This window comes from Onychostruthus taczanowskii, unplaced genomic scaffold (genome assembly GCF_017590055.1).
Source record: "Onychostruthus taczanowskii isolate IOZ18803 unplaced genomic scaffold, ASM1759005v1 scaffold36, whole genome shotgun sequence".
NCBI lineage: Eukaryota > Metazoa > Chordata > Aves > Passeriformes > Passeridae > Onychostruthus > Onychostruthus taczanowskii.
This window is the reverse complement of record NW_024501015.1, coordinates 4,585,408-4,601,096: the sequence shown is the minus strand read 5'-3', so window position 1 is coordinate 4,601,096 and position 15,689 is coordinate 4,585,408. Positions and strand designations below refer to the sequence as shown.

Sequence of the window (15,689 nt, the reverse complement as noted above, 5' to 3'; positions counted from 1 at the left end):
TTATCTCCATTTTTAAAGAATTTGTAATGAGCTTTTGAAAGCCTTGATAATATTTATTGAACATTTTTGTGCCATTAGTAATGAATTATACTTGTGATGACATGTAAACTTTCTTCTTTTTTTCAATGGGACCTGGGAATATTTAAAAAAAAAATATTTTTTTTTGCAAAGAGAATACAAAGGAGGAACAGTGATGAGGGTTCTGAGCCTAACAGTGTTTATAATCTCTTTGGAAAACAAGCTTAGTTTTTATGCAATTTGAGGTACAGTATCAGGAGATCTCACCAAGACTAGTACCTTGGAAAACCAGTTCAAGCCTGGTAAAATGGGCAGTTACTCTGTGCACATCAGCACAGGCCAGAATGTGAGAGCCAATATTTTCTTTCTAGGGTTTTTCTCATTGTACATCTTGTCTAACAACTTTTAGCTAAAGTTTCGTACTCAAAAATTGAAGTAGTAACAATGAAATAATATGTGAAGCAGGCAAACTATGTTCTGTTGCCTGCACCTGGTACTACATCTTCGTTTTTGTGGGTTTTCCTCACATAGTCTGACCTTTAGGTTTAGAGCCTAGAGGCAAACTCCTCCTGCCTTCTCCTTGCTCTTTCATCTCCCCTCCTGTCCCTGCATTGCTGTCCTCTGCTCTGCTCTCCTCCCAGCTCAAAGAGTCATGACAGTGACTGGGGAAGAGAGGAGAATGGATACTTTCTAATCACCAAGAGGTGTCCTACAGCACTGGAAATGCAGGCAAATGTTAAAAAAAATATCAACAGCATTTTCTTTGTTTACTTATTTCACTGAAGAGGGAAAAGTTATACAAGAAAACCAGCCTTTTCTAATTTTTTTAGCTGCCCACTATGTGGCTAAGGCTTATACAAGCAACTATTTTCTATTATGGGCTAAAGTATTTTTTTAAGGACATTTCCGGTGGCTGACAGTGGGGTGGCTGTTTGTAAGGAGTCTTCTCTCCTGACAATGATCAGTCCACTTGAGTTTAGTTTTTCTTGCTCAATTTTTCATGGAGAGGTGTCTCCCGCACAGAAACAGTCAGAAATCACACATGTTTACAACTACCTATAAGGAGATGAATGATGTGGGCTTTGGTCTCTTCTGCCAAGTAACAAGCAACAGGGTGAGAGAGATTGTTCTCAGGTTATGTCAGGGGATGTTTAGATTGGATATCAGGAAGCATTTCTTCTTCAAAAATGTTGTCCAGCACTGGAACAGGCAGACAGGGAAGTGGTGGAATAACCATCCCTGGAGGTATCTAAAAGACATGCAAATATGGCACGTGTGGACATGGTTTAGTGGTGGGCTTGGCAATGCATGATTAATGGATGGACACAATTATCTTAAAGGTCCCTTCCAACGTTATTTTTTCTATTATGTTCTCTGTATCCCATGCTCTGAAGACAGCTTTGCCTTGTCTCCAGTAGAAAAATATAATTTTGTACCTCCTCTTGAGGTGGATTGTGTAATCCTACCACTAACAAACATTGGAAACTATGGGTTTGAGTAGGTAAAAGTAGAAAAAAATGATAGACACAAATTTATTTTTCATGATGGCTAATAAGTAAATTTATTATTAGACTAACCATTAAGAAAAAAATTTAAAACATCACCCAAATGCTACTTTTGTCAGTAAGTTGTTTATTTACCTTCTGACAAATTTCTGCCTGGATACCAAAAAACAGGAGGGATCATGAAAAGTGCTAAGAAAGAACCCCCCAAGATTATTTTTTTCTATCCTCCTCTGAAATTTTTTTCATGCTTAATGCTGGAAAGATTGTTTGGGATTAAAAAAAAAAAAAAAAAAAAAAAAAACAAAAAAACACCAACCCAAAAAAACAACCAAAAAAACATGTGCAAGCGCAGACAGGGCCATGAGGATCACACTGGCTGAGGTTAGTACCTCCGTCCTCATTGCCCAACAGGGAAGTACAGAGCTCACACCCGTGCTGGGTGGGCCCTGGTCCTGCCTAAGCACAACTGCTTGAGAGCAGTGGCTTTGCAGCAGCACCTCCCTGAGGGTCTTTTGCCTGATAAGATAAGACCTTTGAGAGAGGTGACAACTGCCACAGGTGCTGTGGGCATTAAAAAGACTCCCTTGGCCATATCATTCTCTTGTACCCTCTTAGGAATATATATATTCAGTCAATATTACCTGTCTTAGTTTTAGCTTTTTATTGTTTGCTTCCCTCTCTCTATTTACTCCTCCATTATCCTGAATAACTTACAACAGTTCTTTAGGAAAAGAAACATTGGGTTATCTTATTCCTTGAAATTCATGTGTGTGTTCCCTTGTTACACTATAAGGAAGAGCCTCCCATGCCAATCCTCTCTCTTTCCCAGCACAGCAACAATATTTATTCTAAGTAGTAGTTCACATCTGCTTTTCCAAAAGTTATCTTTCTTATCACCATCTTGTTACTCCAAGACAGCAGAGCATTTTGAATGCCTGATGTATTTAAAAGGAGAATCTGGCAGGGAGAGGAGATGTCAAGAACCTGTTGACATGAAATATAAATATCCCAGGCAATGGACTGTTTGAGTATTAGGGTTGTCCTGATGAAGAGAGAGGAAGGTGCAAGAAGAAGGCGGAACATGAGGGCATCCAACGAGTTTCCTCACTTGTTAAACTCCAATATGCAACTCTTAGAAAGAAATACTGACTTATAAAAAATATGGCCCTGAGTCAGTGAAGCAGTACTTTAGGAACGTTGCAAGTTTATAGTCTCAGATTAGTTGTGAAATATCACATCCTTTCAAAGATCTGTTTAAGTTGCTGGAAATGTGGAAAGTCTATTTTTAAGGTTGAGTATGCATTTTGCCTGTGAAGCCTGAGAACCCCCCGGTGTATCTCACTTATCCTTAATGTCTCGTGATTATCTGTGGACTGTGAAAGATATCATGGCAAATTAAGGCAATAAAAAGAGGAAGACATGTTAGGTAGATTCAGTTTATGTTGTATTTAAAACAGGTACTTAATAAAATTAAGGGTACAATTGAGGCTCTCTTCTCTGCTACCTAAAATGCCAGTAATATACTCCTGTGTGGAATGAACTGTGCATTTGCTGTTCTCATTCCCACCCCAGTGGTAAGAAGAATGAGGACTGATAAGCAGTGGCTTTGCAGAGCACAGTTTTACAGCCACTCACCTAGGCTAACTCTCGAGCCTATTTTTTGTCTTCCCCACAGGGCTTGCTCTCAGAAATCCTCCGAAAAGAAGAGGATCCCAAGACTGCCTCGCAGTCCTTGCTGGTAAACCTTCGGGCTATGCAGAACTTCTTGCAGCTGCCAGAAGCAGAACGAGATCGAATTTACCAGGACGAAAGGGAAAGGAGCTTGAACGCAGCCTCTGCGATGGGCCCGGCGCCTCTCATAAGCACACCGCCCAGCCGGCCTCCACAAGTAAACCACTCTCTCTGCCTTTGGGATTTGCTTGTTGTGCTCTCTCACTGTCCCACTAGGTGAGACCTTTCTGAAAAAGAAAGGACTCACCCGGTTGCTGTCGCACTTTTTAAATACTCATAGAATCATTACTTGCAGTGCATATTGCAAATTAAATTTAAGAAATATAATGGATGATAGTAGCACTTTATTACTACCTATTTTCTAATTTTAAGATAAATTCTATCCATTATGGTTCCTCCAGAATTTTTTTGCTCATTTTATTGAGGTACAAGCTTTACTGGGCATGGAAGATGATAGCTTTTAGCTGTCATCTTTTCTTACAATTCTTAGGTTCTTAATGTTATAGCTTCAGATAGGGATTTTGAAGGATATGGACCATTAAACTGAGAGGGAATGAAAGCAGAAGTGTGAGTGCCTTCTAGTGCCTTAAAAATTATTTTTCCAGAAAGCAAACAGGTAAAACTAAAGTGATAGGGGAAAGAAGATTCCATCCCAAAATGCTGGGCATGCTTTTACCATCTTGAGCTACTGACAACTGTTTAAAATAACAGCTTGCTATATCCATTTCTCTGAATGATTTGGATATGTTCATTAAAGCTTCATGTACTATCTGTTAAAATGAAACTCCTATTGATTTCTCTAAAATTTATTTGATTTAATTCTTCAAAAATTACAAAGTTTGATAGAGTGGGATTGTGAGATTCAATGGTGCAGTCCTTGTGTCAATCAAGGAAAATCTGATGCTTGTTTTAAGGTACATAAGAAATGCATGTGGGCCGTAGGAAAGCACAGGATTTCCACAAAGAAACATGGTTCACTCCAAAACCTGTATATTTTCAGAAATACTCTGCGTTGCTCTGGCTCAAGGTTGTACTCATGCAAGGAAAATCCAGACTAATCTGCAGATATGTGGGAATCGTGCTGTATACACAGTACAGTTTTGCTAAACAAAGCAAGGCTTTGGGATTGTGGGAATTTTGTGACAGGTGATTTTTTTTACAAAAACAGCAGGTTTTTGTTATCAAGTCATAGGCTTGTGACTGTGAGTATGTTCTATACCCGTTCAGAATGCTATAAATTCCTCTTGAGATTATCTTCTAAGTTTCCTTCAGCTAATGGATACTAAGAACCACACTAAAGTAACAAATAGCAAAATTGCAGGAGGGAGGACAGAAGATCACCTTGACCTGCTGCAGTACTTTTCACAAGAGAATAAATTTTTAGCAGAAAAAACCAGACTGTACTAATGATGTAGATGATGTAGTTTTGTTATCATTAGCTGAGTTTAGTCTATAAAATCCACTATAGATATTTTTTTAAGATAAAATACTAGAATCTATTTACATAGTGATGCTTTTGTGGGAAATAGTTAAATAGAGATAACTGTGTTTAAAATAACATTTGAGTTTGTTTTAATATCTGTACCTGCTCCCACAGCCCAGGTAATTCAGAGCCAAGGCTAACCCTCCTTCTTAACTTATCTCTTTCTGCCAAGGTAATGTCTCACTCTGTCTCAAGTGGTCTTGGGTAATTTCACAGCTAAAGAACAGAGTTAATTACAGGACCTTCCTGAAGGATGTCAAGTCAGAGGTAGTCCTTGTACTGGTTTTAATTCACACTTAAAACTGTATAAATCCCTTGCAGCCAGAAAGAAAGTGAGACTTAGGGGTTTTCTTAACTGACAAAACATACTGTAAGTCCAAATTCGATGGGAAAGGGGGGCTAAATCTATCTGTCTCTAATGTGCTCTTGTTCATAATTACATTTCATTTTTTTTTTAGTGAATCAGGAGTGTAGTTAACCTAATTGTGACAGTTCAAAGTGGAAATGGCATACGTTTTTGTTTTAATCCTTTTCAAAAGGAAAGCAAGTTTAAAAGGAAACATTATAGACTAATACTCGAGGTCTACAGAACAAAGCACTTATTTTTCCAGTTGTTGTGCTGTTCTCTGTCATTCAGCAAAACACACATATTTTCCTAGTGAATAGATGGAGAATGTAGAAACCTCTGAGCTGTGATTCTTTGTGACCTTCTTACATGTTTCAAGAATCCTCCACTATAAAGATCTGAAGCACTTTTCACCTGCTGCTAAGTGTTCAGAGTCCTAAGTCCTAACTACAATACTTGACGCTTGAAATAATAGTGAAATTGTCCTAGTTGTAACACTGGCAAGTATAACTATACAAATCACAGCAGAAATAAATTACAGTCAGGCTACTGCAAAATTTTCAGTGCAAACTGCTACTGTATTACCCCCCCAAAATGTCCACAGTTTATTGAATATTTGATACTAAGGAAATAAAACTACTATCATCCTTACTACCAAATTTATTATAAGCAATTATTTAAAGATCACTTTGCAGGAATTCAGCATAATATTTTTCCAGCTTGACTGTGAGCTTCTCGGATAACCATTGAAAGAGAAAACAGACCGTTTATCCTGACAACAGAATTTACACAAGAGCCAACATATTTAATATTAAATCTTTAGACCAGTGTAACGTTTGAAACAATTAAACTATGAAACCATGAAAAATGGGAGCTAATATGCCACACATGAAGGTTTATTTTGCAATTGCAAGTTATCAGTTTCGGAAGGATGTGAAAATAAACATCCTGAAAAGGATCTATTTTGCATTTTTGTGTTGCCAACTGGTGGCCAGACAGTAGAGCAAACTTAACCATTTAGCAGCTGAGCTTATTCTGTGTAAATTTTGCATTCTGTTGTATGCAAAAACAGAAAGTGTGACCTTGGAGGTCTGATTGGATAGTAGGAACTCACCAAGCATAAACCCTGGTGCCTAAGTTAGAAGGAACAGTTTTGAATTTATCTCATTTTTACAGCATTCTTACTAGTTGCTACTTGAGCTAATGTATCTGGATTGTTTCCAATTCTTTTTTGAAATCCTTTAAGAAGCTCTTTGTCCCTGTTACTTCTTCCTTTCTCTCTGACTTAAACAAAATGCAAAATCTTACTTTTTTTTTTTAATTGAAATCATTAGCCTCTAATGCATGAGCTTTTGGGATGCGTGTATAGCCCTCTAAGCTGGTCAAGTTGTAAAAGTCTGCTACTATCTTCCACACTGGTGGACTGAGCACAAGGAGACGGCGTACACAAGGATTTTTCCCTTGGACATTGTTCGAGTTGCCACCCCTGGGGCAGAAGCCTGTCTGTCAGGCTGTTTCCTGGGGCACTGGAATTTATAAGTGTTAGCATCTCCATCAGGTAGGTACTGCATGGAGACATCATTTAACCTCTGCAAGCTAGAAGGAAAGGAAAAGGTCCTTTCACGTTCTATTTCTTTTAATCATTTCCCCCCACTCTTCAACACCTTCATCTTGCAGATCACCCCACAAAGGCCCTTTTGAGATATTCCTAGGTCAGGTTGAGAGAATGAGTCTATTGCATGTTATATGGAAATGAGAGAATCTGGGGGTACTTTAGAGGATGATGAGGTGCTAGGGATGGCCTTTATGTCTCGTCAGGGCAGTTTGGGATGTGGAGGGAAGATGACTCCCTCCTCCTCTGTACAGTTTGTTGAGGAGGATAGAGACAGGTGGCCAAGTTACAGATTTTCTTTTCCAAAATATTCTGCTTAAAGGTTTTTAGCCATCCTGCAATTACAAACACTTCTTTCTCAGGACAAGTAATCTCAATTTCTCCTGAGCCAAGGAAGAAATCTTTCTTGCTACCCATATTCCCCAAAGAAAATTTGTGTTAACCCTGGGGCCCATTATCATCCTGTGTAAAAATAGAGTGTGTGATGTCAAGAGCAGAATATTATTTTAACAAGGCAATGTTTTAAGAAGTACCCAAAAACTTGCATGATTCATGGTTCTAGGTACTCATTGACCAAAACCTTCATCTCATAAATACAATCCTGGCCTCTCTGACTGTAGATGAATTACAGTTCCTTCAAGTTAAAGCAATTGTGGGTTGGGTGTCAGAGATAGGATGTTACTCTTGAAAGGATGGTATCTAGGAGAGCACTGCTTTGATCGTGTTTGAGGACCAGTGAATCTCCATTGCAAGGAGTTATGGATAACAGCTTCCTTGGAACTTTGTGGTGGAGTCCTAGTCCCATATGCATGTGCCATGTATCACCACCAGCAAAATTTTTAAGTTGGCAAAATTTTAGATTTAAGTTGATAATCTTTGTGCCAAGTTGCATTTTAATGAAAGTAAAATGAACAAAATCATAAATGCAGTCCTCTCCTCCCACCCCCACAAAAACCACCATGGATGAGAGTTAATGGAAACCCTGACACTTAACTATAACTGTACTTCCAGGCGCCACTGTAATAATGGAGTAGTAAACCTTGTCCTGATAAAAGCTGTTCTGAAAGCAACAGCATTTATTCTACCTCCTCTGCTATTTGCAGAGCAGAACTGAAAAGTAGTTTGTTTTGCCTGGAATGAACTACTTTATGAATTTTAATGTACAATGTAATATTAAAAGCTAAACCAGGATTAAAGAAGATTTTTGTTCCCAAGCTAAAACAGTAGTTATGAGAATGTGTTATATAAGATTTTTTTGTTTCAGTTTTGATGGGGAAGGAATGAGCTTCCATGTTGGTGAAAACCTCTTCATGCTGGTTAGTCCTTTTATGACAACTTACTCTTTTTTTAGGAAAATTGAATTAATCCAGAACTTCTTGCTGCTGTAATCAGTCTTGACGAGAAGATATATCTGGGTAGGCCAGGAGATGGATATGTTATTTTTTTTCAAGTATTCTTAGAAGACTAGATTGATTGGTGATAGGAAGATGGCCAAATGAATTCCTGATTCTCAGTGTGTTTTACATTTGTAAAATAATGCTCCCCTCTTCAGTTAGTATTTGCAAAATTTGGTTACTGTCAAAAAAAAAAAAAAAAAAAGAAATTAGCTGATCTGTGGTTTCTTTCCTAAACAGAAAATGTGGCTGTAGGTGTGGGTGGGGTGGGAGGTTGTGCTTAAGTGTGGATGAGAGATTATGTTTTGTTTTGTTTTTCTCTCCAAAATGAATACTTTTTCCACCTCCTCTCCCAAGTCCTGAAGTTGCACCATTGAGAGCTTTTTTGTTTTCTGTTGGGCTTTTTGAGGAGGAGGATGTTTTTTCAACCCATCTTCAAAGAGCCTCTGTCTTGAACTCAATTCTAAATTCAACACAACAGCCTAGATGCTGCTTATGTATAAATTATGAAACAGTTATATGTATGGATATTCTCCAAGAGGTTAATTGGCATTATTGCATGGAATTCATCAGACCAGAACAGACCAATAGTCTATCTAGACCAGCCAGAGTCTACACCTGATCATTGAAAAGAAATTATTAAGACACAGGAGAAGAATTTTTATACTTGGCCAATGAAGTGAATTGGAGAGGGAGAGGGTATGACTGCAAATCACAACTCTTGGTAATCCCCCAACCCATCATTTTATAACTTTAAGACTTTATTCCCCTGAATATCTTTGGGCTAATACTGCTTTTTGATTCAGATATTAGTGTTTTCTGAATTCAATTAGTGTTCCCTAATTAAATACCAACAGAAGGCAATAGGAGTTTGTTTGTTTGTTTTAACTTTGATGACATATTAGATGCTGTTGAATTTATTGTACCTGTATAAAGACAGATGTGATTTGCAAACGAGAATAAGGATTTTCAGTAATTCCCTTGGGTTAAATGCATATCCGTATTAAATTGGACATTGAGAAGTGTGGACCGAGTAGCATAGTTTAAATTATGTCTACAGCATGGTGTGTGATTGTTTTTGATGGTCTGCATGTTCATAGCTCAGTTAAGTGATCTGTGAAGTACTGCTACAACATGAAGCTGTCCTTTGAAGCTCAGTAGCAATCAAAAAGGCAGTGTGCTTGCAGAAGAGACACATTTTGATCAAGATCACAAGAGCAAAGTGTTTCCTTCCCAAAAGACTTGTGTATGCTAACTGAATACCTTAATCTTCTCATCTTCCCCTTGGGTCCTTCAAAGATTAGTTACAAGTTAAAATTATTTTTGGGGAGAAGGATTGAAATTTTTTTCCCAAAATTTAAACCCAAGGTTCAGGAAGGCATATTGACAAAGCCATTGCTTCTTCATTCTCTAATTTAGCTTAGGCTGATTTTTACATGTACAGAAATAAGTCTGTCTTCAGTTGTATGTTTAACATCCCCACCAATTGTCAGTTATCTTCTGGCATGCCCTTCTTATTTAAAGGTTATAAAATTGCCACTGATTTTGTATTTTTAAATTATTTCACTGTATGATGTTCAGGAGATGCACCTGCTCCCTGTAGTGATTTGTCTGGTGTGAGGCATACCTTTTCCTGCTCTGCAGCGGGAAGGAAAGAGTTTTGTGGTGCTGATCCTCACTCCCTGCTGCCAGGTGCCTCAAATGTTTCTGAGTAGCTTTTGGTCCAGGCTTGGCCATTCTCTTCTGCAATGTCACTGGTAAAATATCACACTGCAGAAAAGGGTATGACTGCAAAGCACTAATTGTTTTCAGATGAAAAAAAAAATCACATGATTAACTGTATGCCACAATCTGGGATTTTTTTCCATTTCCATTTTTACTTAGAACCCTTGTTTTTAGACACCAGAAAGTGCTAATGCCTGCCAGAATGGGGGCAAGGGGAAGTGCTTGTGGACACCTTGTTCTTCTCAAATTTTGCCCCTTGTAGTTAATGGGCGTGTGTTAGACCAGTTCCTGAAAAGCTTGATGGACAAATCACATTCAGCAAAAGCAGCATGCCCTCCCAGTTTCTGGGCTAGATTATGTTATATTAAAAGCACTATGGATGATAGCTAACACAAACTGAGCATGGCATTTCTAGGAAAAATGGGTTGCTGATTTGCCTAAGTACATCTCTCATCCAAAGCCTTCAACTCCCATATTGTGAGACCTGTGACATATGAAAGCTCATAGAGAGTGAGATTAGAAGATGAATTATCATGTTGTCATGATTTCCTTTTGAACCTCAAGGGACTTCAGAGCACAGGAACATGCTGACTTGCACTGGATCAAACTGATAGTGAAAGTGTGGGTTTAGACACGTACTTGAGAGTAGGCTGAATCACCTTCTGGAAGTTCCAGGCTCTGTCCATTAGATCTAGAATTAGGCTGAATGACTGTGTTAAACTAGCTGTGTAACTTCAGAACAACCAAATTAATTCAGGTCTCAATAACCTCAGTATGAATCAGTATGTTTGAATTGAAATCTTAAAGTTTGATTTTGTGTACATCATCACCTTGTGGGTTCTTGGCAGAAATCCAGTTTTCCTTTCTTCTAATCCACTTTAGGATTAGTGGCCCATTAGGTCCACTAATCTTGAGCAAGCCTTGCAAGAGTAACTGCTAAAGACAGATGTTGTCCTTAACTACTGAGAATATTGTAGGATAAGCTGAGTACCTGCTGATTTTTTGTACCTCTCAACTGATATTGCAGAAACTGCAGTCTAACCTTGGTGGGATGATGCTTGGTGTTGAAACATCACTTCCATCATTTCCAGAGGATGAAGGAAAGGATAGTCTCCTGCACATCATGTCGCTACTGATGTATTTTTTTGTTATTTTCCTTAATGCTGCAGATGCAGCATAAAGGTGGTACTGTAATAATTCTGTCTTGTTTACATGTTTGGTGTTTATTTAATCTGGACTGCAAGAAGAATAAATATTTGATGTATGTAAGTGAGATACTACTAGAATCAGTAGCTTTAAGAAAGTCCTATCTTGGTTTCAAGAAGGAGTGGTTAAAGTATGCATTATTGTAAATGGTGTCTAAAAAACTGCTTAGGAACCAAACTGATAAGATAAACTTTTAAAAATTCAATCTAAAGCCACAACTTTTCAACATTATCATGCATTTGAGTGTACTGGGCATAAGACATGAATCAAGATATATCTGTCAGATTTCTATTTCATTAGAGAGTCTTTTATGTTGCACTTGCAATTTTTATTTAATTTGTGTGTGGCAAAGAAATCATGTAAGGATTCACAGGTCTCTACAAGACTGTTTGACAGGTTTCCACCTAATTTATGACATTGAAATTTGCAGTGGTCTGTTAATGGGAACTCGTATTTCAGATGCACTCGCCTGTTACAATGCACTGAATTTTCCTGTTTCCCAGTTGCTGGAACCATAGATAACTTAGAATGTTTATTCTGCAAAATGCAGAAAGAATATCAGAGAATGATTGGATAAAAGGAATAAAATGCAAAGGGGAACTACTTAGGGAGGGAAAGAGAGGAAAATAACTTTTTCATAATGAAAAACATCTCATATTTTCTAGGTCAAAACTGCTACTATTGCTACAGAGAGGAATGGAAAACCAGAAAACAATTCCATGAACATTAATGCTTCCATTTATGATGAGATTCAGCAGGAAATGAAGAGAGCTAAGGTGTCCCAAGCACTGTTTGCGAAGGTTGCGGCAACCAAAAGCCAGGTAAAATTCCCAGGGCTCAAAGAGCTCCATGTCCTGTGCAATTATTCCCCCAGATCAGTTTCTATGTGATTTAAAACGGGTAGCTGGGTCAGTGTACCAGCCCAGTACAAAAACTCAGAACTCCTTGCTGAGTCTGGAGGTAACTTCTGGTTCCCCAGACAGGGTAGACAAGCAGCTTCCTGAGATGTCTCACTCCCTTTTCCCCACCAGCCAGACACCTTTCCTTTGTGCCTATGGATCTTGGTGGCTCAGGAGGCAACAGGTTCATCACTTCTTAGCTGGTGTGGATGTGGCAAAAGCTGTGGTCAAGATCTGGATATTGCTGCCAAATTCATCTTGAGGCTTTGGTGTTTTGCAATTACATGTACTGCAATGAGGAATACTGGGGTGCTGGTTTTTTCCAAAAACAAAATTTAGTCAGACCCACTTGTGAGACTGTGCATGAGAGGTGCACTGTCAAAAAAAGGGAAAAAAAAGAAAAAAGAAAAGCAACAAAAAAAGACCCCCCAAAAAATTACAGTTCTACAAGTTATAGCTGAGAAAATATGTATAATTTTGTGGAACACAATGTCTGCTTGGTTACCTGCTTGCATGATACATATATGTTGCATATTCAGTTTTAAGCCTTTGTTTTGTGGTTTCCTATTCTCTTTTCTTTAACTGAAGATTTTCTGTTAAGTTTAGTGGCAAGAGGGAAATCAGCAAGCACTTGTTGGGTGTGATTATCATAAATGACATGTCTTCTGAGAAACATCACTGGAGTATGCAAATGCATTGATTTAAGTGAGAATGTACTCAAGAAGTAAAGGAAAAACATAGAGGAAAATGAGAAAGAATATAGTTAGACAAAAGCTTGAAAGAAATCAAATGTTGAATTTTCATATTAGATTAAGGGTTAAATCCACTTAATCACTACTTCTTTATTTTTGTAAAACAACTTCATAGAAAAATTCATCATCTTCCAGGGAAAGCTAGTGAAGCTCAGTTAGACTGATGTTTCTTGGGCCATCAGCATTTTAGTGCTGGTTTTCTTTTTAACAGGGCTTTAACTTTTGACTTCTGCACTGTTCACATTTTGGAGTGCACTTCATTGTACAGAAAGGATGTTGTCTCTTAACTTATATGGTGCAAGGAGAATTTAAAGGGATATTTTGGAAATGTTGTATCAAAATGATTAAACTCAAGCTGTGGACTGTAAAAATTATAGCTTTATAGGCCACATGCCTGCCTACCCTTCAATCACTGTCAAAGTGATAATTTCAACAATAATATGTTTCTTTTATTGTGGGATTCTAAACACCAAGTGCTGTTTAAACATTAAACTGAATTGTTTATGTTAGTGCTGTACTCAGTGTGTCATACATCAGGCCACTATAATCTCCCATGGAATGTAAAAATTCTGTCATGAATCATGGCTTGTATATCAGAAATTACTGTAATTTTGATTGGAAATTACAGAGCTCTTGAAATGTTTCTAATTATGATAGAATGTTACAGCAGCTTCCAACCTGTGTGCTCCTCAGATGTCTTTATTTACATGTCAAAACTTGGGGTTAGGCAACTGTCCGTTTTCTGCACCTTCCCCTTTCTACTGCAGTCTTCTGTAAAAGTAAGGTATGAAGCCAGTCAGTCAGCCCACATAATTTTATTCTGATCTGATTTGTGCAATAGTGTATTTATTTAAGTGCAAAGCCTTAAAATTTCTAGGTGGGTCAGCTCTTTCAGTGCTGACTTTCAAAGGGACAGGCAATCAAAATGAAGCCTGAAAGCTTTCAGAGGATGCAGTGCAGGTTTATTTGAGCATTGGTATAAAATTTAGATTCTTGTACAAACTTTGCTACTAAGTACAGAAAACAACACCAAACACATAGTTCTTTTCTATTTTACTCTGGTGATTATACCTGTGTTCCCAGGGATTATTTTTCTCACCAATTTCAGCAATGTTAATTTATGTCGAGCAAGCTTTCAGGACTATAGTTAGAATGTCATTGGTACTAGAAAGCTGCTTTGCAGGAGTAACCTCCTAGGTAGACTAGGATGTGCTGTGTCTTCTCGAACTAGCAGGCTGCTAGTAACCCAAGTAAAAATCTTTGACTCTGTAGCACTGCCACATATACTAAAGGAGGTGCATGTATTGTAAAATATTCTTCATTGGAGCTCTTCAGTGGTACAAGTAAACATTTCTTGGGGGCAAAAAAGTCTCCTTTGTGCATAAAAGAGGCTCGTTCAAACATATTCTCTATGAGAACCTCTCTTGAGAGAGATCTCTTTCTGATATTTTTTTCAATTTGGAGATATTGATTCCATACTCAGAACTGGAAATCATGAGATAACCCAAGTTATAGTGAAAAGTGTGAAGGACACATATTAGAAAATGATGTGTTGATTAACATTTTTGGTTTTAAAAATTGCTAAAATTGAACATTGCTGATTTTATCTCATTTTGGATATAAAAAAATTAATTTCTGAGTCCAGTCTGGAGTTGTGGTGTATAACCATATGTGACCTAAACCAGCTCTGTGAAGGGACAAAGGCCTGGAAATCCTTGCCATTTATTTTTTTTTTTCCTTAATAAACTGATTTGGGGCAACATTAGATTGGATGTCTAAGCAGCCAGCATCTGCAAGATGGCTGGACTTGCCTGAGCCAGGAGACTGCAGATAATGTTCTGCTGACTAGAGCACTTTGTACAGAATTGCTACTAAATGATGCGCTACAGGAGTTTCTATTTGGGTAGCGCCAAGGTAAAAAACAAGCATCTTCCCTAGCTCTGTGTTAGTGCCTTTGGCAAGAGTGGAACTGGAAATCCTGGGATAATCACTTCATTACAGTGAAAAGTCTGGACGAAACATATTAGAAAATAATGTGTTGATTAACAGTTTTATTTTTAAATCCTCCTGAGTTGTGGAGGACCATCCGCATGTGGACATGATGCTCAACAGAGCAGCTGGGGCCTGCTGTGGCCAAGGTTGTGGGATCAGACCGAGGTTGCAGCGTTGTTAAGAGAGTTCATTTGCTGACTCAAGTGGGGGATGATTTGCCTGCTTGAAGTTTCATGGTGCACTTTGCTGGCAGTTTGTTGGTGTTCCCAAAGGAAAGGGCCTATCTGGTATGTGGGTTTGAATGGGTTTCGGGACACAGCTAGGACATTCTTTGAATTGTTGAGTTCTTTTCCCATACAGGAATGTTTCTGTATGGTTTTTATATGGTTTTTAAGCTTCTATGTTTTTAAGGATCAATATATTATCTACAGAATAAATTAAAAATCTGTTAAATTCAAAATATACACTTCAAAGGTTACTATGATTATACTGAGGAGCTAAGGAAGATACTACAATTCAAATTCCTGGAATTCATCATATCTTCAGGGAGTTTTAGAACTTTAATTGGCAAAGCACCTAATGTCCGTGTTTAAAATCTTGTGTTTTTATAGTAGGTTGTCTTTCTAATAGGCCTGCATGGGGCTTTTTTAAGATTATCTTGAAAAGAAAGCTTTGCAAAATGTACACAAAAGGAAGACAGAAAAGTTTACCAAATGTTTTGTCTCTTCCCGCAGGTTGTTGATTCCTAATGGCAGAGTGGCAATGCCAACAGTATTTTTTGCTAAAACTTAATCAGCACACCTGAATAACTCTAAATTAAAAGAATCCACACATAAAATTTTGTGGCATTACTTTTACAATTTCATCATATTGGGTTTTTATTAAATTTGTAACCTGAAAGTCTGATTTGAGTATTTATGGAAGCACATTCTTAATTTTGTTATTAAAAAAAAAAAAAAAAAAAGTTGATTTGTATAATGATCATTAAGATACCATGGTTCAGTAACTCTGCAGTGGTTACAATGT

At 37.8% G+C, this 15,689-nt stretch overlaps 1 protein-coding gene across 6 annotated transcripts in view; it reads left to right on the top strand.

Moving 5' to 3' along the window:
- SATB1 (SATB homeobox 1) overlaps nucleotides 1-15,689 on the top strand; it is a 73,887-nt gene that overhangs the window by 35,355 nt on the left and 22,843 nt on the right. For all 6 annotated transcript variants that reach the window (XM_041411516.1, XM_041411515.1, XM_041411519.1 and 3 more), the window contains 2 exons: nucleotides 3,199-3,411; nucleotides 11,686-11,841. In XM_041411516.1, coding sequence (XP_041267450.1) covers nucleotides 3,199-3,411; nucleotides 11,686-11,841 — 369 coding nt within the window. The remainder of the gene's footprint in view (nucleotides 1-3,198; nucleotides 3,412-11,685; nucleotides 11,842-15,689) is intronic.